Source organism: Artemia franciscana, chromosome 11 (genome assembly GCF_032884065.1).
Source record: "Artemia franciscana chromosome 11, ASM3288406v1, whole genome shotgun sequence".
Lineage (NCBI taxonomy): Eukaryota > Metazoa > Arthropoda > Branchiopoda > Anostraca > Artemiidae > Artemia > Artemia franciscana.
This window is the reverse complement of record NC_088873.1, coordinates 43,871,187-43,897,991: the sequence shown is the minus strand read 5'-3', so window position 1 is coordinate 43,897,991 and position 26,805 is coordinate 43,871,187. Positions and strand designations below refer to the sequence as shown.

The 26,805-nt window shown below is 34.4% G+C and overlaps 1 protein-coding gene across 1 annotated transcript in view; it reads right to left on the bottom strand.

Moving 5' to 3' along the window:
- Positions 1–1,087: 1,087 nt before the first annotated feature.
- Positions 1,088–26,805, bottom strand: part of LOC136033265 (homeotic protein spalt-major-like) — a 77,225-nt gene continuing 51,507 nt past the window's right edge. The window contains exons 3-7 of the mRNA XM_065714020.1: positions 20,401–23,022; positions 9,883–10,016; positions 8,555–8,855; positions 4,305–4,487; positions 1,088–1,996 (exon numbers count right to left, since the gene is read on the bottom strand). Of these exons, the coding sequence (XP_065570092.1) occupies positions 1,995–1,996; positions 4,305–4,487; positions 8,555–8,855; positions 9,883–10,016; positions 20,401–23,022 (3,242 nt within the window). The 3' untranslated portion in view covers positions 1,088–1,994. The remainder of the gene's footprint in view (positions 1,997–4,304; positions 4,488–8,554; positions 8,856–9,882; positions 10,017–20,400; positions 23,023–26,805) is intronic.

The following is a 26,805-nucleotide window of genomic DNA, read 5'->3' as shown; positions in this document are numbered from 1 at the left end:
AATTGGAACTTCATAGGGGAGGGTAAAGAGTAAAATTTCGAATATATCGGAATGAAGGAGGAGTTTGCCCATTTGTGTTGGCGGTGAAAAATAAGTAAAAATAAAGCAAAAGCATGCGGCAGCTAACAGCTTAAGAATATTAGGCTTCCTTTGGAGTTACAGTTATTTTTGGAATCAACAGATCCTTAATGTTTGAATTTTTACCGACGAAAAGCGTTATCAGATTTAAATAATTAGTTTTGCTTATTTATTTTGACGGTTTAACGTGGCAACACTGATGAAAATGTCCTGCTGTCCTAAAAATTACTTAATTATGAAACAATAAAAAAAAAACTCCAAAAAGCACAATTTGTAGGTTTGAATAAACCTAAGATGGAGGAAAAATGTCTTTATTTTAATGTCCTTGGAATGTAATATCTAAAGTAAAAATTCGGTATTTGTTTTAGTTAATATACATAAAACGTCTATCCTTAAACTTTAAATGTTTTTACCACACGACCTAATCTTAGACATTAAACATAGTTCTTCAGTTAACATTATATTTTGTAACGTTACAACGTTACGTTCTTCAGCTACTTCAGCTAAACGTTGGTTCACATGTAGTGTATTAGGGGAGAAAGGTACAAAGGACACAAAAACTTAATATAGAGGGATAAATACACTCCTGTCTGAATGTATGCGTTGTCGTAAATACCGAAATTAAGACAAATATATTTTGGCCTTCAAATAATAAACAATTTATGAGCAGTCAAATTAAATGACTATGTTAGTCCTGAAACATATCTAAACGTATTTTTCGTCCTCAAATTCAAAGCAAAAGCTATAACATTGGAAAAAAAATTGACTCACAAGTCAAAGCTTTGACACAATGTTGGTCACAAATCAAAGCAAAAAGAGATTGGCTCACAAATTAAAATCAAAGCTAGCAGTCTTATCCTTCTTTAACTTTTATTTTATTTCACTTATATTGTAGTTACTATTTATAAGGTTAATCGATTTGATTTCATAACGCATCAGCTATGATTTTATTTTAGACCTCGGAATTCGTACATCCTATATCTTAAAGATTTTCGTGAACACCAAAAAATAACGATATCACCTATATTCACAATTAAAATTTAAAAACAGATGAACAAAACTAACTATCGATATGTTTCAACTACATAAAACCACAGTGGCAGTGCAAAACACATAGAACACGAATAAGGTTGAGGGGTAAAAAGGGGATCACAGATACCCGTATAGGGCATTACGTACGACTTCGACGAGCTAAATAAGCACTAGAAATAAGCTCTTCTTCAAAAAATTATGTCTACAGTTGGTATAGCTAGGAGAAAAAAAAAGCCTAAGTTAAGGAACATTTGCACGGGGGCAAAAGGGTGGCCTCCAAATCGCAGACCTTTTTTTATTCAAATTACCAAATATTTTTTTCTTTATCATTGCCTCCCAGGAAAAAAATTATACCTCTCTTATAGAACAGTCCAAACCAAATAACCTTCAAATCAAATAAAACATTCAAGAATTACTTTGGGATAAGTCCCACTCCCCACTGTATATATAGCATATTCCCTATTTGATATGATAAGGACTCATTCATTTCATTTAAACCTAAGAGAGCGATATATTATGTTAAAATTATCTAAAATTAGTAATAAGACAATATCCATCCCTGGCTTGTGGCGTAGATAACTTCCTTAAAGTAGGGTTTCTTGAGGTACACTGTTTACGCTTAGAAGGGCTGTCCACTAGCTACACCAACGATTTCTATTAAAAATATAAAATTAGTGTATAAACTGTGTGCTTAAATAGCTCGAGCAAATAACACTTTAAAACATGTCTTTATGCTAAGATATACGATTTTTTTCGTTTTCACAGAAATTCGCATTTTTTCGTAATAAACCTGAAAGTCTTGTCGCTTTTTTGAGCGGCTTACGTTGGCAACCTTTCCAAGATGAGTTGTCAAGAAGAAATTCTTCGTCTTTGTGTGACATCTCTCCTGCAATAAAGAACTTTGAATTGGGATTTGTTCCCTTTATACAATTGAATGTCTTTTTCTATGGAACGATTTTGAGTATCTCCTGACTCACTTCTATCTGAATCCTGTTTGATAAATTAAGACATGACAAATTAAATTTTCAGTGGAAATTGGTGCATCTTACAGAGCCAAACATATTAAGCTTCTCTTACCAATAATGTCAATTTAGGGGGGTGAGATTTTTTCGCACCCTGTAAATTTTGGAATTTTTCACAGAAATTTCGTTAAAAAATACTTTTTTTTAGTGTTGCAATCAACAAAATAAAAATGGGAAATTACCACTAGATTCTGAAAAAATAAATCCTCTCCCCAAATATTCTTATTAATTGACACCACTGCTGATTACATCGAATTAAAATAAAAGTAATAAATTACTAGCTAATAACTAATTACTAATAAAGTAAAATAATTACTAATAATAATTACTAGCTAATTACTAATAAAATAAAAGTAATAGTAAGATATTTGATCTTACTGAGGCATGAAAAGCGATGTAGCCACATACAGGTGTGGACATAAGGGGGAGGGCCTCCATATCCCCGTCTCCCCCACCGAAACCTTGAAATTCTTATTAATTTTCCATATAATTCCAGACGTTTTCCTTGTAATATGCAAATTTTGCGTTTCTATAAATATGTGCCCCTCGCCGAATTTTTAGGCTGGAGTCTAGACTCTACATTATCTCTAAAATTTGCTAAATCAGGCAAGAATAGTTGGATCTCTAGCTCGAAATGGAACCCTAGTGCCACCACAGAGGTAATTATGGCGTCAATGGTTTTAACAAGTTTTCAGAGACTGTGGATTTGGAAAAGTAGAATTATACTTTTTAATACAAATAGATTAACTCAACAATTTTTAAGTACATGCACATCCAAGATTCCATTTCAGTTGAGGATGATGGTAAGCGGAGACAATTCATGGAAAACCGTAAACTGTGCGTAAATTACAAAAAAAAAAAATCGTAAGGAAATGAGAAGAACCTTATGCCCGTAGGCTCACTGCTCCTGAGTAAGTACGCTGATTAGGGTCAGAATCCCTTAAGTTCTATAGAACCAGAAAGGCTATACAAATTTTCGACCTATTACCACCCATTCCGTACCCATCCATCCAAAGTACTATAGGACAAATACTAATAAATCTGCTACAAAATTGTGTCCAAAATACAAATAGTAATCACAATTTCGATTCTTATGAAGAAAAACCAAAAAAAGTTTTCAAACATTCTTCTACTAACTTATAAAAATGACAATGGCTGGAAACAAGACAACAAGTACATACACAGTAGTGGGGTATTTAGACCCATCCCTTTAAAATACAAAGATTTTTATAATATTTCCTAAAATCTGCAATGTATTTATTAAGTTTCCTTTCTTCAGTTTTTTTCTTAATTGACCTCCCCCGAAAAATTGGATTTGCGAGAGCGTTCCTAACAAAAACATACGGGAAAAAAGAAGATAATTTACAATATTTGTTAATTAAGGTTTTGAAGCTTCTCTAGACCTGTTTTCCTATTTCCTATTTTCTATTTTTCCTATTTTTCCCACAATGATCTTTTATACATTTGTTCCAAGATAAAAATAAACTACACCAAATATTCGCAAAAAAATATTTTACCAAAACTGTTTTTTTTTTTACCAATAGGAAAGACTTTTCTATAGTTATGTGGTATAAAGTGAGCTTTAACTTCATTGGTTTATGTCTGCTGGATACATCCGTAAACCAGTAAATTATTTCTTATTTCTGGAGAGACTAATAGCCTTGTGATTTTAAACTTGACTGGTTTTAAAACCTTTTGTGAGGAATCTTAAACCAGTAAAAGGAATAAAAAGTTTAGTTTCACATGATTGCTTCTCCTGTGTGACATTATATATCAGTAAAAACACATTTGTGTCAGTCCCTCTTTACGAGTAGCCCCTCTTTTTCTATCCAGTTTATCAACAAAGGAATATTATAGAAAAAATAAGACTTTCGCTGTAGTAATTTGACCTTTGTATTATGGCTATTATGTCCTAAGAGCTAATTTTTCAGACTTTTTTTCACAAAACCCTTCACTTACAAGTAAGTAAATAATGTTGAGGCACAGCTGTTAACCAAGGCGTATCCAGAGAGGGAGTTTGACCCCCCTTCCCCCACGAAATAGTTGTCGGTCTCGTAAAACACGTAGCAAAAATGAATATAAGCAATTTTTTGCTGCGTTTTTTATAATCCCCCTCCAAAAGAAACTGGATACCTCCTTGCTGCTAACGCTAAAAAATTTTTAAAGACTCACATGGTAAGGGGAGCATTGGCCGACTAGCATGCTGGACAAACGTATGGCTGCTTTTGGTCGATAAGTCCAACTCAGATCCGCTTGTTGAGGCAGTTAAAAAGACTTTTGGATAGTCGGGTGAGAGATTAGGCTTTCCAGTTGGAGATGTTGGGTCGTCTTCACTATGGCCATCTTTTGTAACCCCTGGTACAAGAAAAATAAGCTTTTTTTATATTAATATCTCTACAAATCAAAGAACATTACCGACCGTTCGTACCGAACTGTACATCTAGCGTAAAGACAGGGTCAGAGTTAAGGAGATACTAAGGGAATAGCGGTCGGGGTCACAGGGGGCTCAGAGGGGGGTAACAAGAGGGGAGGGGGGTCAGAAGCACACCAAAGAAAGATGACGTAGACTCAGACCTCAAAAATCAATGACGATATGTGCCGGTAATATCATTAAGTGAGAATTTAGCAGGAATGTATTAGAGTGGACCCAGTATTATTTTGGGGAGGGGAAAAATAGTAAAAACAAAACAAAAAAGAGGCAAATTATCCATAAAATATAAGAAGTCACGGGGAAAACTATTGAAATCTTGGGGTTTCAGGGGGGACGCACCAGGACCGAGAGATGACAACTTACGTACACGCCTGAGTCTAATGCATATGGAAACAGCTTTTTATTATATACACCCTGTTATGACTATCAGATTGGTCACGTATCTATACGGTGACATGTCAGTTGGTAATGTCACTAGGTTTCCTGTTTTATTGATTCTTGTTCATAAGTCTGCATTCAGTAGCAATGTTGGGGCACCTATCGGGGGCGTTCAATTTCACCCTAGATTTCCCTCAAGATTCTGAATAATTTTTTTTCATTGAAAAACATCTTTTGCTGATATTTTCGTTTTAAAATAAAAAACACAAAACACTGCATCCCCTAGATTCTGATAAATGAACTTAGACATTTAAAAAAAATTGCTTTCTTTTTTTTCAAATTTTTCTTTTAAGCTTTACTGTCTCTACCGTTCTGACCATGAATGATTTAATATACTTTCTCACTTGGGGGTGTAATTGAGCATTTGGTACAACAAAAGGATTTTTTCATTCATATAAAATAGTTCCTTTCGTAATTAAAATTCAGTAAAAATAAAATGACAGATGAAACTTCTAAGACAGCGAACATGGAAAAAAATACTTTATAGCAACAATAATAAATATTGGAATATACCTCTTTTTGAAATTAAAAAATAAAAATTAAAAACACAAAATTACCAACCTAGATTCCGGTAAATGCATTTTGATCCCCCCCTACCCTACAGTTTTGTGAATTGGTGCACCTGATCATTACCAATTCAACCATATAGCTTCGAAGGCTTCGATTTTCTCGTATCAGGAATGTGTTTTGATTTCAGATTGTTGATATATTTACCATACTGCGCTGTATGTTAGTTACAGTTACTGTTAGTTATCGTTAGTATATGTTAGTTACTTTTGAATATGTTGCAGCCATCAATTTCAATTAGAACAACTGTAAGTTAAATTTATATCTGTAAATAAAGATTAGGAATAATATTGTAATTTTTTATCTGTTATATAAAAATTATATATTCTGTCAGAGTACAAAACCCCATTAAGCCTTCTTTTAGAAATTAAAAAATGATTTAACAAATGCTTTTAAATTTCGTAAGGATCTTTAGTATCAACTAATGATAATGATTAATAAAGGAAAGAAGAAATGACACAAATTCTAAAGTAGAACTGGACTTCTGATCCCAAGTAAATATTTTTAAAGATTTTGATTTATTTTTACATTTTACTTTCTAAAACCAAAGTTGCAAGCTTTACTTTCTTTTCCGTTCTCGCGATTCATGATTTAAACTATTTTCTCTCTTGAGATCGTAATTGAGCATTAAACCGTTTAGTAAAACATAAGAATTTTTTTGTTTATATAAAACAGTCCTTATCATAATTAAAATTATGTAAAAATAAAATAACGGATGAAACTTCTAATTTAGACGGCGGACAATATAAAAAAAGAAGCTTTATACGAACGTTAATAAAATTCGTATATTTACCCATCATTGCGATTTCACTTCATTTTAATTATAAACGGAAAGTCCATATGGACTAAGAAATAATTAAGTAGAAAAAAAAAATGAAAAACAGAATGTCTTATCAAATTTTTACTCACTAATCGTCCAAGTCCCCCTTAACAACCTTATCAACACGGAACTAAATAGCTTATTTGTCCTATATGCTCCAATCACTGAAATAAATACACCGGTTTCAAAAGGAAAACAAAAGGAAAACGAAATTTGTGACACCCTAATCATATCAATCCGTCAAACTCGGCATTTGCCCCAGATTTTCCCTGTCTCAGTGACCCCTTCCGCTTTAACAACCCCCATTTTATGTTAAATGCCGGCAGTTGTTCTTTAGAGCCGCACACGAATTCGAAGAAAACAGATGGTCCCGAACCGGACACCTGAGTCCGTAAGTTCTGACTCTGGTCCGTCATCAATCAAATATTCATAAGTTTTGTTTCCGTCGGAACTGTTTCTTTTTTTACTATCGGCATGGTTAAAAAGTATAAAAGGGGTAACCGCAAGGTCCTTTTTGCTAATTGACTTACCCTACGTTAAGGGACATTATTCTATCAATAGTGATGTTTAAGAGGCAAAATAAATCTTTCTGTCAAAGAACTTTGTGCAGTTAAGTTTATTAGAAGACAAATTTGAAAGGAGAGGTAAGTAACTTGACGAAAAATCATACTCTTACAAACTTTGTTTATCTTGCTCATTAAATTCGACAAAGGGCATTTTTTTCGTAGACAGACATAATTTCGTAGACATAAATAGGGGGTGCTGATTCCCAAAAATGTAGAGGGGGAGGATGAGGAGGAGGGCAGAGGAATTTTTCAAGTGAAATTTTATTATTTTCGATTATTCTTCAGTGAAAATACCAAAAAAAGTATTTTTAAGAATATAGGGGGAGGAGCGAAAAATCTAGGGAATAAATTATCCCCTCTATTCAGTCGCCAAGGGCTCGGTGAGCCCAAGGATACTGGGATTCTCCACTTTTCTTGAGAAATTGTCAGGGAAAATATTAGAAAAGGAAGAGAGAGAAAGAGAGAAAGTGTTTCCAATAATCGACTGGTCATATTTCCTCTTAAACCTTTTTTAACCGTACCTCGCATTAGAACAGACTTGGGGAGTGTCGGAATATTTTGAATCATCGACTGATAGTTTCAGGTTTCAATTGCTTCTGCTTAAGGTTATAATTTTTGTCAGTTGCACGATTTTGGATTTAGATATTTGTTTTAACAGCTAGTACCCAAGCATTAGCTTCTATTTCTTTCGTTCAGGATGCGCTACGAAGAACATCTTGAATTCCGATCGGTGTAATTCCGAATCAAGGTTTTTATTATTCTTCCTGGCCCCTTGTGCCTAATAAGTTAACTTAATCAGCGATTAAATAAGCGACCAATCGTTAGATCGCCTTGTTGAATCGAGGAGACGTTTTTGTCGTGGTATATAAAAGACAAGTATGCATACCAGTGACTTGAGCAGGGGAAGGGTCTCGGGACCTTCTACCTCGCCCCAGAGGTTCGAAAATTTCCTAATTTTCTGGGTGCTTTCTACATAATATTGTCAAATTTGTTATTATTATATCCCCCTAATAAAAACTTAAGTTGGAGCCTGATGTGCACACGTGTAGCCTAATTCAAGTTCTATATGGCCAATTACAAAAACGAAAGAAATTGATATAATAACCTCTTAAAATAAGATTATCCATTGCAAATTTGTATCTAGGAGAGATTGATTTAAGGATCCCCAGTACCAGCATTAGTCTACAATTGTCAAACAAATAATTCCTTAAGATTTATTTTACTTAATTTTTTTATACTGCTGCAATTTCAATATTTCAATGTAAGAGGGCAATTGTGATATCATTCAATAGCTAAGGCTCAGCTTTATCCATCTATGAAACTGAATTTTCAATTTTTCTTGAATTGAATATTCCTTAAAAATGCATTATGTCAGAAACATGTAAAAATCGGAAAATTTCCGCATTTTTTTCAACCAAGTTTGGACCATTGGAAAAAGTCAGGTAATGAACAGATCAGGGTGAAATTTTTACGAATCAGCTCACAGAGGAAGCCGACTATCGATACAGCAGTGATACATCGATACAGCAGTGTATCCATAGAAACAAAAGTCATAGAACCAATCTTTCCGGTACACAACTATGGCTGCAAATGTCCTTACCTTGACCCTGTGGTGATATCCTATCCATATAGCGTTTTTCTCCCTCTTGCTTCAGGAAATTTCCCCAGTATCCAACTGGGGTAGGAAGAACTGGATCTTTTGGACAAAACTGTGCAAAAAAGGAAATGGACTGCGTTTTTTCCTTATCTGAATCTGTGCAATTAATCCTAAAGTCCGGCAGACTTAGTTCCGAACTCGATCTCTCTTCTTGTGATACGTCACTTATTGATAAGCTTTTGGAGTTTCTGGACATATCCCCCTCCATTCCTTTGTGAGTCATCATGTGCTGCTTCATATTTCCCTGAAATTTATTGGAGATCAGTCAAAGGCAATGCTAATTTTCAATTCTCCCCCTTTTTTGTGTGTTTTCAATTGTCTTGTACAGGTCTCATTAGCTTCTTTGCACTTCTTTCGATTTAAATGTTGTACGATTTTGTGCCAAATTGGGGTGTCCAACCTATTTTTAACTGTAGACCCCTTAGAACCTCATATTACGGTTTTGCACCCCGAATACAAGATTTCTGTTAAATATTCCATTAAACACATTTAGAATTGCCGTTAGAATACCAGCAGAATTAATTACATACCATTAGAACCATATTTACTTCTTATACCCTTTTAGGTAAACATATAGGCGTTCTTTATAAGATCACCCCCCAAATCCTTCTTCATAACCCTAGACGCTCTTTTACGCCCAGATACCTTTTCTTTCTACGACAAAAAAAAAAAAATGGCTAAACTTCGTGGAAGAAAAGAGCGTATAGAAGAAAGCAGGTACACTCTTAAATATTAGAAGGGAGGGATAGTTATTACCTTACTAGACAACGGTGGAATTGTAAGTGTACAAAAATCGGCTGTGAAAGCACTATTCGAGTGATATGAGTGGATTTAGTGTCATGTTAGGACTTTTTTCTCTCAAATTTAAGACTCATTTTTCAATTTTATTTTAAATCTTACAATTCAGGTTATCAAAGGTTTAAAGCTCAAAATACTTTCTTTCGGTCTCTATTATATAGTTTATCTGTTACTGAAAATTTAATTTTTATGCCACTATTCTTATTCAAGTTCGTCTAAGTTAAACGCCCTTTGAAGGATATACTTTTCCAGAAGTTTAAAAATAATACCCGAATATTTATTCTTTGGGGTTAAACTTCTTGATGGGGGGAGGATTTTTAGAAGTCTTGGAAAGCAGTTGAGTCAAGCGAATGGAACTTTCAAGGGTGTGTCCAGAGCTAGAATTGTGCCCCAAGAAAGCCCTTTGAAGTCTATAATTCTACTTTTTCCGACCCCCTAGCGATAAAACTACACTAGATAAATATGGTTGTTACCTTTGTTGAAAATCCTCTGTCACAGATATTACACCTGAATGGCCTTTCTTTCGTGTGTGACCTGTAATGAATTTCCAAGGCGGAATGGCACGCGAATGTTTTGAAACATATGTTGCATGTTGTATTGCCGCGACCTGTCAAAAAATAAGCTTTTCTAGGATCATTGAAGTTTTATCGAGTGTGATATGAAGATTTAATGTTTATGAATACTTTGGATGTGAAAATCTACACGTTATCAACTTACAAATGACCTATTTTTGAAGCAGACATATTGATTTTTGAATTTTATGGACAAAAAGAGTTGTCAAATTTAACTGGTTAGTTTTACTTATTTAGTCTTTGGGAGTTGGAAGATTATCAATTTTTTGAAGTTTTAAGGCGAAAAAGCGCTATCAAATGTAAGTAATTAGTTTTGCTTATTTATTTGCACGGTTCAACGTGGCAACACTGACGAAAACGTGATACTGTCCAACCTATTTCATAATTTCGAACAATCAAAAGAACAATCTTAGAAAATTGTGCTTTTCAAGTATAAATAGACTCAAAGGGACAACTAATATTATTATTTACAAACTTATTTACATTACTGACATTGCTATTATTAGTAATGTCGGTATTATTAGTAAAATTATTAGTAATACTGACATTGTTATTTATATTACTGACTATTACTGACATTAACAAACAGTTGCTTGACCGTCCAAGATAAATTTGAATGTCCGCTATGAGTGAAACCACAAGTGGCTGTTAAAATCGTATGGCACATCATTTTCAACTTCTGAAATCTCAGTTAAATACTTCGGTTTTTACTTAACTCTCATTTTCGACAATAAAATAAATAACGAAGCTTTATTCCTGAAAATTCTCTGAATCAAGTCCAAATAACTTATGTTTACTTCAGTTTTCGGGGCAACTGAATACTAGAAAAGAAAAATACTGTTGAGATTTTTCGGCTCATTAAAATTGGTTTAGTTTTCGTGTGACCTTTGTCAACATAAGTATAAGTAATATGGGTTTATATTAAACATTTATTTCTCTGAGGAGCATTCTCCCTATTTAACTGTCTCTGCACTTGGATAGAATTATACTTCACTGCATATGAGGCTAGTCTTTGTCAATATAACTAGTATAGTCTTTGTCAACATAAGTATAAATAATATGGGCTGATATTAGACATTATGTTTCACTGAGGAGCATTCTCCCCATTTAACTGTCTCTGCAGTTGGACTGAATTATACTTCACTGCATATGAGGCTTCATAAACCAAATCAAGTATTTTTGGATAATATTGCTCAAAATTTCTACCATAGCCATAAGCACTTTTATAGCATTTACTTAGTTAATTTCTAGTATAGTCTTAAATTTTATAGCGCAGACTTAAGATTTTCCCGCCTAAAACATGTGTCAATTTTCTAGCAGTCTTGGATTTTCTAGAACAGTCCAAAAATTTTCTAACATACTCATATGTAATTCTATTTGTCTCTGTTAAATTCAGGGTCGATATGATTCGTTTAAAATATACTTTACTAGACATGGATGGTTTAGTGCTAAAATCAACCAAGTCTAAAAATACTTAGCAAAGTCATTTGCAAATTTTCTAAATTAGTCATATACAATTTTTCTTTAGCATGGTCATAGTTCCTGTCTAGTGTAGTCCTAAAATTTTCTAACATACATCATACACAAATTTTCTAACAGTATCAGATTTTCTAGGACAGTCCAAAAAATTTCTAACATAGACATATGCAATGATTTTTATCTCTGTTAAATTGACTGTCGATACAGATCGTTTAAATTATACTTAGCGGTATAATATAACGGTATATATATATTAAAGCCTCCGGGTACGGAGGCTTTAGTGTTAAAATCAATCAAGTCCATAAATATCTAGCATAGTCATATGCGAATTTTCTAAATTAGTCATATGTTTTTTTTAGCAGAGTCATAGTTCTTTTCTAGTATAGTCTTAAATTTCCTACCATAGTGATGCAATTGTACCGATAGCGGTGGGGGCCCCTAGAATTTTTTTTTTATATATCGAAGAATTCATTCTAGATCAAGTTGACTTAATTTAAAAGATCAGTATAGATGGAAGGTCCAGTTTAAAAAAAATGAAGTCCAGAAAAGCCCCATAAAATGTTAGTTACAAAGATTCCATACGTAACTACAATCAAGCAAATACACTGTGATTTTTGTTTGTTTGGGGGGATGGGCAGTACGTTAATTTTCAATGTTTTCCTAAAAGCTGAGTCCAGATCTTCAACTAGGCTCAAATGCCATTCTCCCAATAGGATGCCTGCTTAACTACAGTATAGTTGCTTGATATCGGTTATTAAATATAAAAAAAAAAACAGAAATTATTCCGTATATGAAAGAGGCTGTCCCCTCCTCAACGCCTCGCTCTCTCCACTGAAGTTTTTATTGTATTAAAAGAAGGGTTGTGACAAAGAGTCAAATTTTAGCTTAAAGAGCAAGGCGCTGAGGAGGGAACAGCCCCTTTCATATACCGAATAATTTCCGTTCGTTTTAAGTTTCAATGTCGCTCCTTACATTCAGTAAAAAAAACATTTTTTTAAATTGAATTTCTGAATGTTTTTCAGCCAATGCAGGCTCAAATTTGGCTCACTGTACATGCAAAATTAAAAAAAAATTGCATATTAATTTTGCTAGATTTATTCCGTATTTGAAGGGTCGCCCCCTTCTGAATACCTAGCTCTTTACGCTAAAGCTGTTAGCACTTTCACTTTCAAAAAAGCTTCCTATTCTAATTAAACGGCCCTCATATTTCAGTAGGTGCTCTTAAAAAATTGGGACAAACACTCAAACTTTAGCGTAAAGAGCAAGGTATTGAGGATGGGGCAACCCTTCATATATAGAATAAATTCGGTTCATTTTTTAAATAATGACGGTAAGTCATAATAATCTGATTCTTTTGATGTATTTACTGACATTAAAATTCCATTTCTTAGAATTTCGGTTACTATTGAGCCGAGTCGCTTCTTACTTACAGTTCGTTACCACCAACTGTTTGATAATAAGTTAGCGCACAGTTTGTACTTGACTTAAACAGAAGCCTGCAGTAAGTATTTTCTTTATCAAAAATCAGCTTGTAATGATATCAAAATTGTTTTTCTAATGTGCTTTTTTTCTTGAGTAAAAGTTGTGTTTGGTTCCTTTTTTATTTGAGTAGTTATAATAAACAAACACAAAAAAAGCAAGAGGGTAACTTTTCAGTAAATAAACAAAAAAGTTAATTTACTAATTAACTTGAAGATATGGATAGGGAATCACATTAATCTTGTAGATTAATCAGTTCGTTGGGCTTCCTTTCTGCCGACTCCAACAAAATAATTCGATGAAGTTTAGTTTTTCTAGTAGCCTACCTTTTCCGCAAGTTGGTTTTTATATCACGTTAATGCTAATTAACGAATGAAAATTCTCAACTAAGGTTCTAAAAAATTTTGAGATGAAACGTCTTTGTCATCATTTTTTTGTGTCACCAATTATTTGGGTCACGGCCAGATGCATTATTATCTTACAAAAAGTGATATTGTCTTGTTTGTTTTCTATCTTCGGCTATCATCAATATTTTTCCTCATCATTTGACGAAGTTATTATTCAATTTTTTTCTTATTTATGGCATTTGAAAAGTGGAATTGGTGCATTATTCCGGTAATGCGATTTTCTTGGGTATAATACTTCTTCGCAAGACAGAAATTTTATCAATTTGTGTGAAACAAAATCTTCTATGGTTGGAGGGGGGGGGTAATTGTTTCCTAAATTACCAAGACCATTTACTGTAAGAATACTTTCTGTAAAGAATTATGAAAACGTTGAATCTTTTTCAATGTCACACAGACACACACGCAGAAAAAAAGAAAAGAAAAAAAAACAAAAAAAACAAGAAAACAACTTCTGTACGTCGACAGAAAAATAATAAAAAATTTTCAACGACGTTAAAGAGAACAATGGCATATTGTTTGATGACTGAAAAAAGGAAATATTGACCCTTTAAGAGCTTATCGAAAAATAGATTACACAAAAACAATGTTTTTTTTTTTTTTTTTTTTTTTTTTTTTTTTTTTTTTTTTTTTTTTTTTTTTTTTTTTTTTTGGCTAACACTCTGAATACCTCTCTTGTACCTAACCCGAAAAATCGATTCACAATTACATACCGAAAATCGAAAACACAATTTGTTTTGAAATTAAAATCCGTATTGAATTGGAGCTTGTAGAAGATTACACGGGAACATATACGGGAAGCCCATTCCCTGGGTTAGCGTTGCAGACGCTAGATGGAACTTTAGTTTTTAGTTTCAAGTTTTGGCTCTTTTAGAAATTAATGGGTTCATTAATCGGAAGATGCCAGGTGGACTACTTTGGGGATTGGTCGGGGACATGGACTGCATCGGAAATACTAGTTGAAAATTTAATTTTTTAGGTTCAATTGTTTGCTCTTTTAATTTTCTTGGATTCAGTCGTTGGGTTCATTGATTGAGGGGTACCACAGAGTACTTTGACGATTGATTGAGGAATGTCGGGTTTGAGTCTCCCCAAAATATAAAAATGAACTTGCTCACTTCTCGAATAAGATTTTATGTGCAGGGCTAGTGCGCAAATATGGTTGGAACGAAGATCAGTGTTTGTATAATAAGACTTTTGTTCAAGTAATCCTAAATATAATTCCATATATAAATATGGAACAAACTCCTCAAAGGTAATCGATGTTGCAAATGAAACAACTCCTTAATTTGAAAACCCCTTTCTTTTTTTTACGAGTCCTTTTAATGATGCCCAAATTGAATAAGTCTTACGTATACAAAACCATATGTTTTTTTTTCTAGTCTTAAATTATGACTCTTAGACCATTTTAAACAGATAAATAGCCCTAATTTATCAACGCAATTAAATATAATTTTGACATAGCAAAATATTTGCTTTCAGAAGCCTTAGAAGTGTTTCATTAGCATTTCCGTGTTCAACTCCTGGTATGTCTTTATACGTTTGTTAGATGCGGATTAAATTGATAGATGATATGATCTTATTATTTCCATCCAGATGTCTACTGTTATGGATTTAAATGTAATTAATGATTGGTATATTTTACAAGGGGCATCATAATAGACCAACTCATGTATACCCAAAGAGCAGAAGTGCTCTGGCAAAGTCAGCGGAATGACTGGGGTTAAAGACCCCTTTGAGAGTAAAAATAATAGATCCTCTAATTTTATTTTTAATTTAAATGTTGTTACATGAACTTGTACCGAACAATACCCATTTAAACAGTAAGGAAATATTAATCTTGCCCTGGCACGTACGCAAGGGGGGCCTTCGCCCCCCCCCCCGAAATTTTGTGAAATGTTTAATTTCCCCATGCTTTCTTGGGATTTCTGGCAAAATTAGGACATTTATTAAGAATCTAGATACATGCGTGAAGCCTTTTTTGGAGGATTTTACAGCATGCAATTATCCGGTCAAGTCACTGCCCAATAATTAACCCATTTTCTGTCTAACTTATTACCCTCTTTGAAGTAATTAGCAATTGTACTGATATTTTTTTGTAAGGAGAGTTTGCTTTCTACTGCAAAATAGAATTATTTTTGATATTAGGGCATTTATCCCCCCTTTTCAGGATAAAGTACAGGTTTTAATTGATCAATTTTGGAAACTATCAGTTTTCATTAAAATCTACGTTTTTGCAATAGAAGAAATACCCCCAAAGCACCCATATTGCACTGTTAACCCTAAAACTTCCCTTTCAGTGGGATATAATAGATTAATCACTGGTTCTAAATCGCCCTGAACATAACTTGAGCCTAAAACGTACTTTTGAGGCCTCAGTCTTCTTCCCCCATCCGCTACAATACTACAGATTAAAGTTAATCTGTATTTTCCGATATACGTGATTTTTCCATTATTAAATAAAAAAAATGCTACTTTATCTGCTGTTTCGAAGGTTTTGCCCCCCCCCGAAAAAAAATTCCTGCGTAGGTGGCTGATCGCGCCAAAATACTACAATCTAATTAAATTTTTAATATATATGTTAGTAGTTGGGACAAACTGAGATAACTTATTAGTGATGCAAAATCATTGACACCATCATGATTGCAGCGGTGAATATAACCGAATAGAAATCGAATTCAGGCCAAATGAAGCTGATTTTTTTTTTTTTTTTTTTTTTTTTTTTTTTTTTTTTTTTTTTAAGAAATCCACTCGTAATAAATATTTCCCTTGTATCCTGATAGATCAACTGATGTACCTTTAAAGAGCCGTGGCTGGAAGAGGTTGACAGTCATGAGGTACAAGAGTCAGACAGTGCCGTAGCCAAAAGCTGAGGATTCAGACACCTTTTAAAAGCGAGAAGAGCATGAAGCATATTCTCTTTATCAATTTATAATGGTTAAGAAAGACAATTTTACAGTTCACCCCCCCCCCGTCCAGTTTGAAATATAATTCTGGTTGCATTATTTAATACCGTGTTGGAAGAACAGTAGACAGTTTCAAGGGTATAGCTGGGGACAAAACTTCAATTCACTATACGACAGATAGCGTTCAATCCCTAGGCAATTATTTGTTTGATTTCTCTTTATTTTGAGGCGTTTAGCGGGGAATTATTTAACAAGTTAATGTGGAAGTTTTTTCTAAGAACGTTTGAACATGAAATTCTAATTTTTTATTTACTGTCCTTACGACTATGTAAATTGTTACCACGGCTAAACAAATTCTAAAACGTAAAGATGTCTAATCGAGCAGTTTGCCGTAACGAACCGTAAGCAAGAAGCAAACCATGTCGATACTAGCCGAAACTCTAAAAAAAGGTTTTGACAACAAGAGATACATCAAAAGAATCTACTTTTTAAGGCGATTTACAAAAATTTCACAAATACAAAAAATAGTCATTGGAATTTATGAGCCTGATAAATTTCCTCAGAATCTAGATAAAGGGGAAAATCACACACAAGACGGGGAAGAATCTTGATGAAAATTGTATCATTAATGAGGGAGCCCTCGTACAGAGCAGCGGCATAATTTCGTCAAAATACGGGGGGGGGGAAGAAGTTGGGGCTAATTTTCCTAAATCAAGTGAAATTGACCGGGGAAACTTAAAATACAGTACCACAAAGATAAAGTTGTACTAAAGAAAAATTTTCTATTTCAGTGGATGCTTGAATTATGCAGGCTTATCTTAGTTTTCACAAGAATTTTGAAGATACTAGATCATCTGAAGGGGAGGGGGCAAACTAGGTTCTGGGGGGGGGGGTCAAACCGAGATCTGGGAGGTGTACTGCCCCATAGCAAATTACGCCCCTGGTACAGAGGTTCCAAGTCATTAAAATACTTTAAAAGCCATGTTTTTTATTCCCTGAAAAAAAAATTATCAAACAGTTCGTGGTAACGAACTGTAGTAAGGAGCGATCCGGCTCAATAGTAACCAAAACTCTAAAAAATTGAATTTTGATATCAATAGCTACATCAAAAGAATCGCATTTTAATGCTGATTTTAAATATATAAGTTTCATCAAGTTTAGTCTTAGCCGTCAGAAGTTACGAGCCTGAGAAAATTTGCCTTATTTAGGAAAATAGAGGGAAACACCCCCTAAAAGTCGTAGGATCTTAACGAAAATGACACCATCAGATTCAACGTATCAGAGAACCCTACTGTAGAAGTTTCAAGCTCCTATCTACAAAAATGTGGAATTTTGCATTTTTTGCCCGAAGACAAATCACGGGTGCGTGTTTATTTGTTTGTTTTGTTTTTTTTTTTTTCCCAGGGGTCATCGTATCGACCAAGTGGTCCTAGAATGTCGCAAGAGGGCTCATTCTAACGGAAATGAAAAGTTCTAGTGCCCTTTTTAAGTGACCAAAAAAATTGGAGGGCATCTAGGCCCCCTCCCACGCTCATTTTTTTCCCAAAGTCAACGGATCAAAATTTTGAGATAGCCATTTTGCTTAGCATAGTCGAAAATCATAATAACTATGTTTTTGGGGATGACTTGCTCCCCCACAGCCCCTGGGGGAGGGGTTGCAAGTTACAAACTTCAACCAGTGTTTACATATAATAATGGTTATTGGAAAGTGTACAGAAGTTTTCAGGGGGATTTTTTTGGTTTTGGGGGTAGGGTTGAGGGAGGGGGCTATGTGGGAGGATCTTTCCTTGGAGAAATATGCCATGGGGGAAAAAATTCAATGAAAAGGGCGCAGGACGAATCTGGTCACGTTAGAAAAAAATGTCAAATTAAGAGCTTAATATTCAATGCTGGGTGTTCGAAGCCTCTCTATTATGGAGTATAATTTGAAAATAACACAACTATACGAGCGATAAAACATGTATACCACAACCATAACTCAACTAACGAAAGAACTGCTAAGAGATAACACAACTATAAAGCGAAAACAGGTGAAAACTAACGGGAAAATAAACGAACTAAGAGGTGGAAGGGGCCCAGAGAAAAAATATAATCCTTTTTCAATTTTGAGCCTAACTTCCGCAAAGGAGTAATAATGTCAGAAGCCCCGAAATACCGAATTATTTCCTTTTCAAACACTTCGTGGTAAGGAACTGTAGTAAGGGGCGACCCGGCTCAATAGTAAACGAAACTCTAAAAAACGGAATTTTGATGCTAAAAGATACATCAAAAGATTCGAATTTTTACGCTGATTCTAAATATTAAGTTTCAATTAATTTAGTCTTTGTCATCAAAAGTTACGAGCCTGAGAAAATTTGCCCTATTTTGGAAAAAAGGGGGAAACATCCATTAAAAGTCACAGAATCTTAACGAAAATCACACTATCGCATTCGGTATATCAGAGAACTCTATAGCAAAAATTTCAAGCTCCTATCTAAAAAATGTGGAATTTTGTATTTTTTGCCAGAAGACAAATCACGGGTGCGTGTTTATTTATTTGTTTGTTTTTGTTTTTTTTTCCCAGGGGTCATCTTATCGACCAAGTGGTCCTAGGATGTCGCGAGAGGGCTCATTCTAACGGAAATGAAAAGTTCTAGTGCCCTTTTTAAGTGACCAAAAAATTGGAGGGCAAATAGGCCCCCTCCCATGCTCATTTTTTTCCAAAAGTCAACAGATTAAAATTTTAAGATAGCCATTTTGTTCAACATAGTCGAAAACCATAATAACTATGTCTTTGGGAATGACTTACTCCCCCACAATCCCTGAGGGAGGGGCTGCAAGTTACAAACTTTGACCAGTGTTTACATATAGTAATGGTTATTGGGAAGTGTACAGACGTTTTCATGGGGATTTTTTGGTTTGGGGGGTGGGGTTGATGGGAGAGGGCTTTGTGGGAGGATCTTTCCTTTGAGGAATATGTCACGGGGGAAGAAAAATTCAATGAAAAGGGCGCAGGATTTTCTAGCATTACTATAAAAAAAAACAATGAAAAAATAAACATGAAAACGTTTTTTCAAATGAAAGTAAGGAATAGCATTGAAATTTAAAACGAACAGAGATTATTACGCATATGAGGGGTTCTAAAAATACTTTAGCATAAAGAGCGAGGTATTTAGGAGGAGATAGATACCTCGCTCTTGATGCTAAAATATTTTTAGTGATTTCAACTATTTATTCTACGGCCTTTTTGATTCAGGGGTCATTCTTAAAGAATTGGGACAAAACTTACGATTTAGTGTAAAGAGCGAGGTATTAACGAGGGTACAAACCCCCTCGTACACATAATAAAAATATAAGAATATAAAAGTTTGTTACGTAAGTTAATTTTTAAGTTACGTATATTTTTTACTAATAAAAACGTTCGTTGAATATTAAAAGTTCTAGTAGCCTTTTTAAGTAACCGAAAAATTGGAGGGCAGCTAGGCCTCCTTCCCCACCCCTTATTTCTCAAAATCGTCTGATCAAAACTAAGAGAAAGCCATTTAGCCAAAAAAAAATTAATATACTAATTTCATTTCAATAATTTATGTGCGGAGAGCCAAAATCAAACATGCATTAATTCAAAAACGTTCAGAAATTAAATAAAAAAAACTAGTTTTTTTAACTGAAAGTAAGGAGCGACATTAAAACTTAAAACGAACAGAAATTACTCCGTATATGAAATGGGTTGTCCCCTCCGCAGTCCCACGCTCTTTACGCTAAAGTTTTTAATTGTTTTAAAAAGTAGAATTGTCTCAAAGAGTCAAACTTTAGCGTAAAGAGCGAGGGACTGCGGAGGGGACAACCCATTTCATATACGGAGTAATTTCTGTTCGTTTTAAGTTTTAATGTCGCTCCTTACTTTCAGTTAAAAAAACTAGTTTTTTTTATTTAATTGTATAAAGCATCGTTTTCTCATTTGGATATATACGTCAAGCTTTGAGGATTCATATAATTATTGTATGAAGCATATCTTTGATTGATACTTTTCTACTAGCTTTACAATCAGACAAAAGAGGGGGACTATGGGCAACTAAGCAGCACATATTCCTTTCCAATGCTTTAATATTCTTGTTATTCTTATTATAATACTTTTAATTTCAGAAATTTTAGTATATTAAATTACCTCTTACCTGGTGCTACTGGTAAATTTAAGGGATTGAAAGTCGTAGGTAGTGATGTACTCGTCAACGATGCAAGTGGCGACGATACAGGAGACTTTTGATCCAGTCCTGTCGCAACATTAGAAACTGAAGTGAGGTCAAGCGGTGCAAATGAGCCTTGACTAGATTTTGTTCTATATTCATCACTTTGATCACTCTCAGATTCACTAGCTGCTTTCTTTTCATCTGTATCATTTCGTCGTTCTGAGCCCGCAGGACTGGATGCCGGAGGCTCGGAGGGTATGGAATCAAAAGGGGACCCACTTCTTACTTCGCTTTTGATATTGTTGAAAGACTTATCATTCTCTTCATTAGGTATTCTAAGACCAAAATGCGGCATTGTAAAAAAGGGATTTGGATATGCACCCATAAAAGGAAATACTGGAAAATCTCTAACCTCTGCCGCTTGTATTTGCTCATGCGTGAGATCTGTCGGCTCACCTGTATGAAGTCTTATATGTTGTTGAAGAACTATCCCATTCGTAAATTTTCTATGACACACTGGACATATATGTAATAATCTAGACGGGGGCTTAGCTCTATGCACCCCCATGTGAGTCTTAAGATTCCCTTTTGTTGTGAACGCTCTACCGCAAATCTTGCATTTAAAGGGCCTTTCACCTGTATGAGTTCTATAATGCATTTGCAACGCACTCTTACAACTAAGCACTCTATGACAAATGACGCATTGGTTTGGGTCACTCATTTTATTTTCAATGCTATCTACTAACTGTTGTAGCTTAGTAGTTTCAGAGGCTTTCGTAACCTCTATTAATGTCTCCCATGCATTGTCGTTTGAGCCAGGTCTAGGCAACAAGTTAGTATAAATCGCTGGGTCTTTAGCAGGATCGACATCTGAGGGGAGTAGAATAGACCCTTGGCCATGATGCAAAACAGGAGGGCCTTCTCTAAACGGAATTAATGGATTGCCTGGAATGCTAAGGGGGAAGCGCATATGTGGGTGTGGAAATGGGGGTAAAATCTGATGCGGTTGCAATTGCAATGGCTTTAAACTTAGATTTTCTGGTGTTTCGTCGCAGCTTTGTTCTTCTTCTTCATCTATTTCCTGATTCATTTCTTCATCGGAGCTGTATTTACTGCCCAAACTACATTCATCATATAATTGATTTTGGTTTTCTAATAGATTTTCTTCTTGACTTTTTTTATCTTCATTTTCTTGCTTTTCTCCGATCTTATCTAATAGTTTGGTGGCTTCGTTCGGTTCTCCTTGAACAGGGGTGTCAGATTTATATTCTTTGATTAAATTTTGCGGCATTTCTTGGTCTTTTTTTTGTCGATGTACCACTTCTTCTTTGTCCAGCAAACTCTCAGAATTAAACATGAATGGCTGTCTAGCACGTATCAAATCTGGATTAAAGGATCGATACAAAGGCGATGGAAAATTGGAAATAACCCCCATGGGTGGGCGAGGGAAACTTTGACCAGAGACCGCTAATGGGACGTTTGTTAAGGAACTGTTTGACCCAGGAGACTTAGCCTCGTTTTGGGGAGATTCCTCTATTTCTAGCTGAGACAGAAGAGGAGGGTGAAATCTATCCAAGTGCTCTGGAACTGGGTGAGGATTCATTTTTATGTGAGGAAACCGGGCTGCGTGTCTTTGGAAATGCACTTTCAAGTTACCTTTTGTTGTAAATCTGTTACCACATATATTGCACTTAAAAGGTCGCTCCCCTGTATGTGATCTAATATGAATTTGTAATGCAGAATCACTACTGAAAACTTTGCCACAGTACCGACAGCGGTGTTTAAACATACCATCTTTTGAATTTTTTCCATCTGAGCTATTAGCAGAAGCAGCACGGAAACCTAGTTCATCTGCTAAATTCGATGACAATAAACCCTGAGATGCATTATTTAGAACTTGTTGGGTGGAACGTTGCAGCATTTCTAGAGTGCTGGGGGCATCTGGTGCAGGGAGGGGCTCCGAAGTCTGGAGGATTGAATCGGCTAGTGATGGTAAATTATCATAATGGATGTCATTTTCCCCTGTTTGTACGTTTAATGCTTCAGGTAACTTTTGTGATTCTTTGTCTTCTTCCAGCTTTTCGTTTTTATCTATATCCTCTACCTTTTCCATCTTTTGAGGAGGAATTGGCCCTTTTTGAGTTATCTGTACTTGCTGTTGTAACTGATGTATCAATTGCATCTGAAGAAACTGTTGTTGGTGAAGTCCATACAATGTGGATTGGAGTGAAGCAAGCTCCTGAATTGAATTGGGATTTTGAGGATTATTTGTGAAGGCAGAGGCTGCAAACTGTGCAATCGCCATTCTGGTATTCTGCAACGCGTCAAGAGCGTTGTTAATATTTATTAAATTTGTGGCAGGTGGTAAAAAAGGTGAATATGCTGCTTCAAGGGCGTTACCATTCAAAAAAGGATTAGCCATCCTTAAAGCTTCAGACATCGATTCAGGGATCTGATTATCTTCATCCAAGCTTTCAGTACTCGTGTGTCTCTCCCTTTTCCGTCTTTGATTATTATTAGTTGAGTCCTGGTGGTCTTCATGTTCTTGCTCGGACTCCGATTCATCTTGAGAAACACTTCCCGATACGCTTGTCCCAGCCAAATTCCCTGGAAAAAAGAAAAATTCTATCGTGAATTATCTTCGCACGTGTTCCATATTGAACCTGTCAAATTTAAGACAATGAACATAATATCTCAACAGTAACAAAATAAAATGAGTTCTTTTCATATACATTTGATTAGATTTACATTCCAATTTTTTCTAAAACTAATGGAAGGAGGGAAAAGTGTTTTTTGTCGCAAAGAATTTAGTGTCTAAATAAAGTTTTTGGGGCCTAAAAAAGGAAAGAATTCTAGCTGTTACAAATTAACAAATAAAGAAGCAAAGCTATAGAATTATAAAGTATTACACATATTGTGTAGAGGGTGGGGGTGGGAGGGTAAAAAGTGTGGTTACGGTATAGAAACGCATACGTGCATCATCCTAAAAAATGAGTAGGGACGGTTATGGTTAAATTTCACTTTTCTAAAATTACTACACATTCAAACATGTCTCCTCTCATGTTTGTGTTTTTTCATCTGTTTTAATTTCGTACTACTCTTTATCATCAAGGGTAGAACTTTCATCTTTATCTTGCAGGATGAGATAGAATAGTATAAAATTCTGACAACATTTTAAGATGTTATTAAAACACAAGTATTTGCACTGTTTGGAAGCACACACTTACATAGGCAGGCTTCAATGAGGCTATTTGATACCTTTTACAGAACAGCTATCCCAAATTTTCATTCGACGACACTGGCCCTATCTAGGCTAAAAGATGTGGCCCTATGGTAATCTCCCCAATTCCTTTGCTGCTAAGCATTTGATTCTAATGCTCCATTTTGCACTCATAATTTTTACTGAAATAAGGAAGGATCATTTCCCTCCCCCAGCACCCATTCCTACAGTTATTGTATTATAAATATATTGGTGCAAATGAAAATATATTAGAGTAGCCAAAGTTGTTCTCCCATCTTTGGAATTAAGTTTAAGGATCTGAAGCAAAAACTGAAAAGTAGTAGAAACAAAATTGTTCTTTGGGGCATCAGCCCCCCCCCTCAATGACAGAAAGATCCACACAATATCCTCTTATTAGTTGGTGTGTAATTTATATATTACCACAGTACATAAGCTTGAAAAGAATCGACCGTCCTAAATGAGGCTTTTAAATTAGTTTCTACAAAAACCATTTTTAATGGATTTTATATTTGTCAAGGGACAAAATACGTCATCGGGATTGAAACACGCGATTGAAACAATTGTTTCCTGGTTTTCACATATTCTTTATTTGATCGAATTATCTTCGGTAAGATTGAACCAATTTTTAGGGTGTAGGTACTGTAAACTTGATAATCATTTCATGTTTGCAATACGAATTAAATTTATATATATGCAATATATATATATATATATATATATATATATATATATATATATATGTATACATATATTTTTTTTTACTTTTTAAATAAAGATGCAAACAAATATTTTTAAAAATCTAAAGCTTTTTTTATGAAAGTACTATAAAGGCTATTTTTTTAAATCTAGGAAGGGACAGTTACCCCTTCCTCACCCTGCAATTGATGCCTCTGTCTATAACTAAGACCACAAAAATAGTCTATTTACAAGGATATTAAAAAAAACCTCTAATTAGAATGGAAAAATAAGCTCTTCCCAAAAATGTGGTAATAGACAAAAATGGACAGTTTTTGGAATACAGAATCAAGAAGACAAAACACAACAGAAACTCTAGAAAAAAAGAAAAGCAGCGAAAATATACTTTTTTCTATAATTCTGAAATTTTTCATTTAACTCGTTCAAAAATTTGTCATGCCGAAAAAGTTTCATTAACAACAAAATAAATGATCAAAACACAAAGGGAAGTCGTAGCATGATTATTAAATAATCAAGGCAGGTTATTAAGCAAAGGAGACACAATTACGGTTAGTCAGACGATTAAATTAAACCTAGATTTGTTTTCAAATGTATCTTTTTCGTATCTTCGCAAACAAATTCTAAAATAATCCCCGGCCCCCTGCATGTTCGTGAAATTTTGCCTCTCGTTTTGTGGGAAACAGAACCAGAAAACAAAAAAAAAGACAACAATAGCTCTTAGAAAACGGAGAGCAACGAAAACATCTTTTATCAGTTCTGAATTTTAATCGAACCGATTCAAGAATTTGACGTGATTGAAAAACACTTATTGACGGTAAAATAAATTACCAACTACTCAAAACACAAAAGGACGTCATAACATGATTATTTAATCCTGAAGGCAGGGTATCAATCGAAAGAGATAAAATTCCAACGCATGCGTGAATGGACATTAAGTATGACATTGTTCGACCGCAGTTGACAATGCCGGATTTGAAAAGACGATACACTCTTGGATTGTTTGAGCGATGTCAGTTTTATATGTCATATCAATTGACGTTTTCAAATCGCATACAATTGTATGTCAAAATAGCTGTACATTGTGTAGAATATTTGTTGGTGTATTAGCAATTTATTGATCTTTTCATTGCATTGTCACAATAGAAAAGGTTGGGGATGAAAATCTTTTTGTTGGGAATTTTATATGATATGTGAGCTTTAGATTTATGTAAAATAAGCTTAGTGTACGAGTTAGTTGGTAAAAAAATGGTATTCCTTTTTAGCAGGTACACACTCGAGAATTCAAGTTATTTTAATCATAATTAAATATACCAGAATACGCTAAAAATATAATAGTTTAGTAGAAAAATTATGAAAACTACAACAAAGAATTATGGAAGGGGCCGCCCGGAATGCATTATATTTAATACCTAACATAACCTAACCCAACCAAAATACCATTTCTATATATTAAGAATTTAATAATAAAAAAAATACCTACAACGTAGATTTCAACACAGCCTAAGTTAATTGTTTCCGTATACATACAGCTATAAAGTGGTTATTTTATGATCTTAGAGATCCAAATTCTCGAATGTGTAGGCTACTGGCTAACAAGGAAGGACCAAAAAAAACATTTAAAGTTAAAATAACTTAACAATGCCAAATAGATGTTAAACAAATTAATTTTTAGTCCTTGTTATTCACCTTTTGTTTTAAAAAAAGTTCGTACTAAAATACCACCTTTTCATCTTCACTTATTTCTAGTTTTAGGGACTTCTTAACATTAATTCTCAAACCTATTCTATTACATTGAACTCGCAAAACCTCTAAAAGTTCATTCATTTTGCTCTCACTTTCATCAAGGATGCTTAAGCCATCAGCATAATCTAAGTCCAGGATAATTTTCCTCCCCATTTGATTCCGTGGTTTCCCATCGCTTTTCCTGTGCTCCTTAAGACAAAGTTCATCAAAATGATCTATATAAAGGGTTAATAAACTGGTATTATAGCTGGTGAGACCAGACAGCAATGTGATAAATCAATCCAATATTTCTGTATGCTGTTCAATCACTTCGCGGCTATTGAAAAAATATTTAATTTTACACCTATGTTATTAAAATAGTTTTAGGTGTATACTAAAATGTCACAACTGGTGTGAGACTATAAAAAGCTTTATAGATTCGTTTATTGTTGTCATGCCACATACTGACTTTTGACTCCCAAATCAATATTCCTGTTTTTATACTTGATTTTTGTGTTTTCAGTAAAGCAGTAGTTTTCTACAATCCTAAAAGCACGAGAAACCACGATTAGCTGGTTTATTTGTACTATTTTTATTGATATATATTAGACAGGCTGTGAAGTAATAATTTTTGTCCGTTTTAATCTAGTAGTGTCAAGGGTTAAAACCAAAATTCAGATTTTAATGAAAAGGAACTCCAGGTGTAGTCATACATATTTTGCTAATAAAGA